This window comes from Perkinsus marinus (genome assembly GCF_000006405.1).
Source record: "Perkinsus marinus ATCC 50983 genomic scaffold scf_1104296947616, whole genome shotgun sequence".
In the NCBI taxonomy this organism is placed as follows: domain Eukaryota; phylum Perkinsozoa; order Perkinsida; family Perkinsidae; genus Perkinsus; species Perkinsus marinus.
The window spans coordinates 39,211-47,369 of NW_003210555.1; the positions used below are offsets into that span (position 1 = coordinate 39,211).

General features: G+C 46.0%; 2 protein-coding genes and 1 non-coding gene across 3 annotated transcripts; 1 reads left to right on the forward strand and 2 right to left on the reverse strand.

Annotated features, from left to right (window-relative positions):
• Nucleotides 1–2,201: 2,201 nt before the first annotated feature.
• Nucleotides 2,202–2,274, reverse strand: Pmar_PMAR015085. The gene has a single exon. It is a non-coding gene; the product is annotated as a tRNA-Val (tRNA).
• Nucleotides 2,275–4,204: 1,930 nt separating this feature from the next.
• Pmar_PMAR015086 (hypothetical protein) lies at nt 4,205–4,489 on the forward strand (the record flags this gene model as incomplete). Its single annotated transcript, XM_002779323.1, has 1 exon — nt 4,205–4,489. The coding sequence occupies one exon, from the start codon at nt 4,205–4,207 to the stop codon at nt 4,487–4,489; it is 285 nt and encodes a 94-aa protein (XP_002779369.1).
• Nucleotides 4,490–5,700: 1,211 nt separating this feature from the next.
• Pmar_PMAR015087 (hypothetical protein) lies at nt 5,701–8,026 on the reverse strand (the record flags this gene model as incomplete). Its single annotated transcript, XM_002779324.1, has 10 exons — nt 5,701–5,744; nt 5,789–5,931; nt 6,127–6,233; nt 6,287–6,326; nt 6,369–6,426; nt 6,632–6,703; nt 6,863–6,994; nt 7,041–7,172; nt 7,382–7,547; nt 8,018–8,026. 10 exons carry the CDS (start codon nt 8,024–8,026, stop codon nt 5,701–5,703), a joined length of 903 nt encoding a protein of 300 aa, XP_002779370.1.
• Nucleotides 8,027–8,159: the final 133 nt, after the last annotated feature.

The following is an 8,159-nucleotide window of genomic DNA, read 5'->3' on the forward strand; positions in this document are numbered from 1 at the left end:
TTCGCACGATGTTCTTACTAAATTGGTCACGGCAGCATATTCTAGTCCCGCAAGCTCTCGCGCTCCTGGTGTTCCCATACGTCAGCCTGATTGCTCCACATATTGCGGCCGTCCTCTCCATCTCTTCGAGTCATGGGACGCCTTCTGATAGACTACCCGCTTACGTGCTCGTCCGTGACGCTTTGGTGGCGATCATACTATTAGCATGCAGAACGCCACTTGTGTTGGGATTGTGTCTGCGAATGACCCACATCATGAGGAACCGGTTCGTGATAATGTTTGTCGTTGCGGTCCTTGCTTGCCTGTACCATATAATGGTGTATGTTTTCACTACCGGAATCATGTTCAGTCTCGGTAGACGCGATCTTGATATGCTTGGCGTTCCTGATCCGTATCGTTGGATGTCTGTGGGCCTAGCTGTGCTTGCGATCGGATTAACGTATGTTGTCAATTTCGGCTGTGGCCGAGTCTATTGTCGTAATCGTCAACCATGTAAATGAACATCCTACTTTCCACCACGATGTAGTGATTTCATTCATCTCTATTGAACTCTATGTAGTCGTAAGTCGAATTATCAAATTGGTCTGGTTAGGTGTATAGAAGGGTATCAAGTCTGAGACACTCACATGCTAGACTGGGTGCCTTTCTTTTTCACCTCTTTTCTGCCTTGTCATCTGCTGAGGTAGTGTTACAGTACCATTGAGTAGCAAGTGCCGCTGCACCTTGTCGGCTTCGTATAATAGAGGTTTCGCTTGGTCGCTCGAGGATTTTCACTCAAGCTCAGGCTCTTATCTCATTAGTTAGTTTTTCGAAGGTTCAGTGAAGGTTGAGTTAACAACCTCTGGGGGCATACTTCCTGCGAGTTGTCAGATGAGTCGTCACATTGAGTATTACACTTCCGAATTTTGCAAGTCCTGATCTCAGGATTTGGATCAGATCAATCGCCTTCCATTTCGACAGCACATGGATCAAGGAACTACACCCCTCCACATATTTTTAGCATACATGGTGTGCAGCTCATAATTCATCAACGAAGTCGAGTTTCACCCTGATATTTCAATATGATAGCTTTAGTAAGACTATCACTAACCTGGCAAGGTTTCAGACTCCCATTCTACTGCTACTCTGATTCACGCACTCGACGCACTTGGAGACCTCCACATATTCTTAGCATATTATTGAAGCACCCTTATTATTAAACCCGAAGATCTCCTTAGGAGATCTTCGAATTTCTCAGGGTAGGAGATTCTCCTACCCTAAGAAATTCGGATGTTAGATCTCGTCCCGAATAGCTGTTAGCCGCTGGCTTCTCTCAGCTGCTCTAGTCCAATGGTTAGACCATCCATTGTGATGCGGACTAATCGCCGCTATATTCACCTTTCCTCAACTTCGATGCATGCAGTAAAGTCCTTTCTGAACTACACCATACTCGATGTTCACCCGCAGTTTGCCTCTACCGCGACAACTCTCCGAGATGTCACATCTCTGAGAGTTGTCACATCTCAGATGTGCTTCGTCGGGCCTCATTTGGATGCTCACAATGATGGCGCAGGTGCAGTGAGTTTTCGTGGCGGGACGTTCCCGATAACACCGTAAAATCATCATCGACTTTCATGTCTAACTTCAGTGCTACACCATCTGACCAGCGGGAAGCGACTGTCCGAACGCTCCGGCGTATCTCAGACTTGTTTGACACAGTCTTCAATCTTCGCCAGCGGCGACTTTGTGTGGCGCTACTAAAAACTCGGGTGCGTTCGAGGTTTCTTGCTGCCGCTGTCGTCTGATACTGGATGACCTTCTATCATAGATCGTCAATCCTGAAACGCGCACTCATGTTACCACCGAGACAAGGAGAGAGTGCAGCACAGCTTGGGTTAGTGACAACGAATCGTTATTAGCGATGCATTGCTCGCGAGAAACGCACGCATGTTGATAGTTACCTGCTCCTCTATTGATTCCCCTCCGTGAAACCTTTCTTGCGTTACGCTGCACCATGTTCTATCCACGATAACGAAATCAAGTCATCTCGTTTGAGATGTCGGATAATATCTTTGCAAAGAGAAAACGGATCCAATCATTATGGGGACCTTTGTGATGAATCATTCATTATGAATGCAACACTGAAGTTCAGTGACTGAACCTCACGTGCTTCGTGCATTTGCTGGCTGAGATGTGAAATGTACTTCATTGGACAACAATGGTACCAGGAGCGAGGATCGAACTCGCGACCTTCTGCGTGTAAGGCAGACGTCATAACCGCTAGACTATCCCGGCGATGACATCTATTTATGGTTGTTACGCTTCGACCTGATATAACATTCTGAATCGTGTCCGTGTTTACAACCAGACATTAACACTAGCTGTTTTCACATTCAGAATATTAAACAGATAGACATGTACTGTCATCTTCCTAGGATTACATCCTCTTGACTTACACACTTATTGTGAACACTCTTATGGTCATATTTGTTCGCGTCGAACCACTAGTGCTCAGGTTGTTGTGAATACCGAGGAGCTCTGCTCCGAGTTCACAAAGCGCCAACTTCAGAGTCGCTACGTTCTGGACATTCTCGGTGATCAAAGGATCATCAGACTAACATTCAGTGGATGTCAGCCGTGAATAACCCTAACGGTTCGCGCGAGGGGTTGCTCTCGTCCTTTTAGCTTACCACAAGCTCCCCCGTCTACTTCCCTATGTTACCATCATGAAGTGGAGGAATGTAATACGCACTGAGGGAATGATTCTCTGGGAGCGGTAGCATTGCTAGAAGGATAGAAGCCTTGATAGAATTCCTCCCGTGCCGCGGTATCATTATTGTTCGTGATAGAGCGAGCTAGGGCTTGGATTCTTGGTGAGCTGAGTACCAGTATCTTCTCAAATACTACCACTCGGACGTGTGGAATTCGCCTCGTTTTCGGTATCGTTGGTCGTTTGATTCACTGTATACAGCGTGTTTTATGGGGGGAATTTGGAGGGAAAAGAACAGATTCTCTGTAGTGTGCACTTCTCATGGCTATCGTATGGGGGTCGTCACGGCTGTTGAAATGGAACTGTCTGACGTACTTCCTCTGCAAGATGATGGTACAAGGCAACTAATGGGATGCTCCGACTCGTCCCCATACCTCCGCGGTGTGCCTCTAAGCACGGTCGCTAAGAAGCGACATCTCTTCAGAGACTCTCAGGGGAATGAAGACACCTACACCCTATCACGGTCTGTGGACCATCTCGATGCTTTCGTCAGCCATTCGTGGTCGGCCAATCCACCTTTGAAGCACATGGGTCTTGTCGCCTCTCAGTATTATTTTCTAGGATATATTGTGGCGAATGCCGTGGTTATATGCGTCGGTGCCGGTCTTAGCTTTGCTGTGACCGACCGAATCGCATTCCTATTTGCTTTTGTGGCTTCTGTCATCAGTTTCCTCCTGGCGTTATTCTTCGGTTGTCGAATACCTGGCTATAAGCATGCGATGATATTCCTCGACAAATGTTGTATATCCCAGACCGATCAAGTAGCGAAGCTTCGCGGAATACGAGGTCTAAGTTCGTTCCTCGGCAAGTCCAACGAACTTCTCATTCTCTGGTCGCGCGACTACTTTAAGCGTCTCTGGTGTGTCTTCGAAGTTGCTAGCTTCTTGCAGCAACACGGTCTCGAGCGGAAGATCCATCTGGTGTCTATAAGGCAAACCAAGTTTGCTTTCATAATATTTGGTGCAGAGGTATTCACCATCATCATTGTCTCCGTCTTGGGTATTGTCAGTGCTGATATGGAAATGAAGACCCCCTACTACGCCTGTATGTTAGGGGCTTGCTTCATGATGGCGGCTTTTTTGGGCGTATTCATCGTCTATGAATACTTACCACATAGACTAACTCTACACCGACAAGCCAGTGAGTTTACCGTTGCGGACGGCGAATGTCTGCTTGAGGAGGACAGGCTACTTATCCGAGATTTGATCAAAAAGTGGTATGGATCCCTCGAAGCGTTCGAGGAGTATGTTCGTGGTCACAAGGAGTATATAACCGGTAGGAGCCGTCCCTGGACTGTCAGTGCTCTCTCACCTTGCCATTATATCGCTCCCCACTGTGCTGGCATGTGTCGGGCGAGCGGTCACAATTTGGTGCTCTCAACCGTTCTCAGACACTCTGTTATGGTGGAGGACTCTATCGTGTTTCATCCCATCTCTGACTCTTCTGCTCTGCCGGATGCCTTTATTGGTCTTTGCGGCTTATGCTTGCTTCGAACAGAAGAGGAAACCCCGATGGATCGAAGCTGTCTCGATGGTCTCTCTCGTTCTCGTCTATGAGATTCTCGTACTCCTAACGGGTGGTACTATGCTATTCGACAAGACATTGATGGGCATAGTCTCCGAGTCTAATGCCTCTCTCTTTACGATCGTTATACCCCTCTTGGCATTGCTCAATACTTTCCTGCTTTACCGGAGAAACTTATCAATTGCACTCAAGTATCGTGCCAAGGCTTGTACATGAGTATCATCATCACCGAAACCGCTGACTATAACTACGCCCTCTTATTATTTGTTCCTCCTTGACAATGTATACCATCATCATGTCCGTCCTCCCTGGGGACTGCTCGGGATCACTCATATCTGTTCAGACCTCATCATCGGTCCCTACTCTTAAATCCTATACTTGTTATGATTTGTGTATAGCTCAAGCCAACGATCTAGGCGATGATCAATGCTTGACACCTCCACAATGCTGAGCAAAGTGGATCACGTTATCGTCTGAAACCTTCAAGTTGTATTATGTTTAGATCGTTTCTACTGTCCCATCCCTCGTGCTACAGCTAATCCTGCTAAATATCTAGGCGAGCTCATATGTGTTGCGTTTTTATGAGGAGTACTTTCGTATTGCACACTAATGATAGTTTTGGTTTCTCAACAGTGCCCGTCAGTACTGAGCAAAGAACACATGAGTATTACAAAGTTCATCCAATGGTATGTGGTAGACGATATGACCAATTCGGAGCCTCGTAAAAAATGTATATTTTTTTCACACAATCTCGTGCCCTACTTATTGGCGAGCGAGTCTGACGATGCATATAGGTTAAAGTATGCGAATCTAAGCCGTTGTCCCTATAATCTGTTTTAAAATATATATTTATATATGTCAATTTGATACTATTGTAAATTTATATATATTAATACCTGTGTCGTCGTCGTTGTACTTACACACACACTTGTTGGCGATCGTACGTTCGCCTGTCATCGTTTTTCTTAAGCCAAAACTAGATCACACCTCCGAGTAAACTGCTCTCTCGTATATGCGGTTTGGACAGTCCGCGTGAAGTTTTGAAAACGATTTTTATCGAGCCTTTCCTTTTCGATTTTGTATGTGCGTTCTGTACTGTGATGGCATTGAGATTACCTCCGTTCACCTTATTCGAAGGTTGGTAATCCCCATGGACTGAGCTCAACATGTTTAGCAATGTACGAAACAATGTTACAATCACAAGAGGAGTTCCCAGTGAGTAGATCTGCAAGTATCGATCGTGAATCATTGAGACGTTTTAGCCCGTGAAAAAACGTTGGAATGTCCTGCATGTCCAGTTCAACTTGCTGCGGTACGCCGATGGAGTAGCAAAGAACATACGTACGAGGCGCCAACAAACTATGGACGAAAATATACTACGAGGAAGCACACAAAGCGAACGGCAGAGTATATGGAAACCGCAGATATCAATATCGACTACTGTACGTTTCCAGTCGGACTCTCACGGTGCCTGAACTCGACAGCTACACTCTATCGGATTCACGGTGGACTTACCTCGGCCTAGTTGATTGTCGGCCAGCCTTTTCACAGTCACTTCCCTATTGCCGTAGTCAACGCCAGAGTTAACATCCACGACTCTCACTTTGGCTGGGTCTGGCGCTCGAGCTGCATACCATTCTACCAGGTCGGACATGGTACTGAGGAAGAGTGATGATAATAATAATGATAGTGATGATAGTAATGATAGTGATGAGAGTGATGATAGTGATGATAGTAATGATAGTGATGATGATGGTAATGATAGTAATGATAGTAATGATAGTAATGATAGTGATGATGATGGTAATGATAGTGATGATAGTAATGATAGTGATGATGATTATGACGCTCACCTGCCGGGTGTCAGCAGGACAACCTTCCGCCTACCGTCCAGGTCTGTAATGTCAACTTCTATAAGACGAGCATTCAGATTGCTCGCTTCATCATCAATCACGCGAGTCTACAAAGATACTATCCTTGCCCCCACGATAAGATTCAGAATAGGTCACTTACCGCCTCATCCCCGCGTCGTGTCCAACTAGTAAGATCGTCCCTACCACATAAACATCGATACCACACCTCAGCCAATTCCAACCTACTGTTCGTAAGCCGAGCCTTCCCAAGACCGTCTCGAAGACCCTCCTCCACCATAACTAAGCATAAAGAAACATCGCTATAAACTATGGCCAACCACATGTGTTGGTGACAACAGGGAAATTCTTATTGGTTTCTGCGCACTTCTAATCCGAACATCGCGTAAATTTCTCTAGTTATTGAGGAAACTCCTGAGCTCAGCTGAGAAAAGCTAGCATATATTCCCGCACTGAACTCACTAGTCTCTCTCAGCTCTCCCTCCACCTGGGCCGAAGGCTATCCCTCTTTTCCTACCGCTGACAGCAGCAGCAGCAGCAGTAGGCGCCGCTGCCGACTCTAAAATGAAGAATTTTGAAGATCTATATCACCAAAGTGGATACCTTCACGTGGCCTCAAGTAACTCTCAGTCGCTCTCTGGCTTTCCTCTCTAGATCTCAACGTTAATGCCCGTCCAAATTCGCTGAGCAGAAAAAATGCAGGCGCCGGGGATCGAACCCGCGTACTCCTTGCCGGGCGCACCAGCCGCTGCCGCCCCCTTAGTTTGATAATCGCGATGATACCCTCTACCGTATGAGTCATATTCCCACTGCCTTTCCTCTCCCCCTGCAGAGCCATCCGTGCCCACTCCTGAGCCGAGAGTAACATCAAGACGATTCACCAATCAGCAGCTCACCTGCCCATCTACTGTCACCAGTCACCGCAGTTTTAGCGTCTGCTGTAGCCCTTCGTGAATTGCCTCGTCGGGCCGGTCGATCCTCCTTTATTGGTGGTAAGTTAGCAAAGAAGGATCCGCCAGGCTTTGGCACTGAGATCGTACGAGATCAATTGAGGCGAGTGATAGTTTTTCCGCAGTGTTGGAATTGGTTTTCTCAAAGTTTACGCCCGACAAGATTACAACAGCCAACAATACTTTTTTGATTTCAGAAATTCTTAAATTTAAAATTTTAATTCTTTAAAATTCACTCCGTTTTTTCACCAACACATGTAGTTGATAAATGCTCTATCAAAACGTACTTGCAGCCTTCTTATCATCCTTCGTTGACTTTCCTCGTTCACTCCGTCCCTCAGGTGAGCGTCTAAGACTAACTGCTAGCCTATGCATAGCGATAACAATGCCTACGTGCGATGCCTCTCTGTCGACTCCCGCGGCTTGGTTCTTCTTGACTCGTGAGTTCTGGATCTAAGCACAATAATACTGATTAAAACATCCAGCGGAGCGATGCTCGGAAATTTTCTCATTAATTTTAGGAGCGTGTAGACGAATTCTGGGCGAAAAAATCCAATTTTTTTCACTTTCCGCGGCTGATCCCACAACTTTCTTCACTAGAATTCTACACACGATAAAAAATTTCCCAGAATTTCCATATTGTCACCAACACATGTAGTTTCTTTTCCCATACTGCTCCAGTGTTAAAATGTATATTCGCTTTCCTCATTTGAGTTCAGAAATTTCCTCACTTATTACAGAATTTTACATACAAATTTTGGTACAAAAAAAACCTAAATTTTCTCGTTGTTCCCAACACATGTAGTTGACCATGTGCATTTTTTCCAACACTGCAGAGCGTCAATATCAACCCACCTCTACCTTCGTGATCTCGACCTAGACCTCGTGCGCTTTCGTTTTTCCCTACTCCTAGACCTGCTCACTCCACACATGTTCCAAGTTAGCAGTCTCCGACCCACCCCGCATCCGCCTTGTTCTTTCCCGTCGCCTCTTCCTCCTCCACTTCTTACGCGGCTCTCACTACTATGCCGATGATGATGATTATGATGTTGTGAAGTTGGTTTT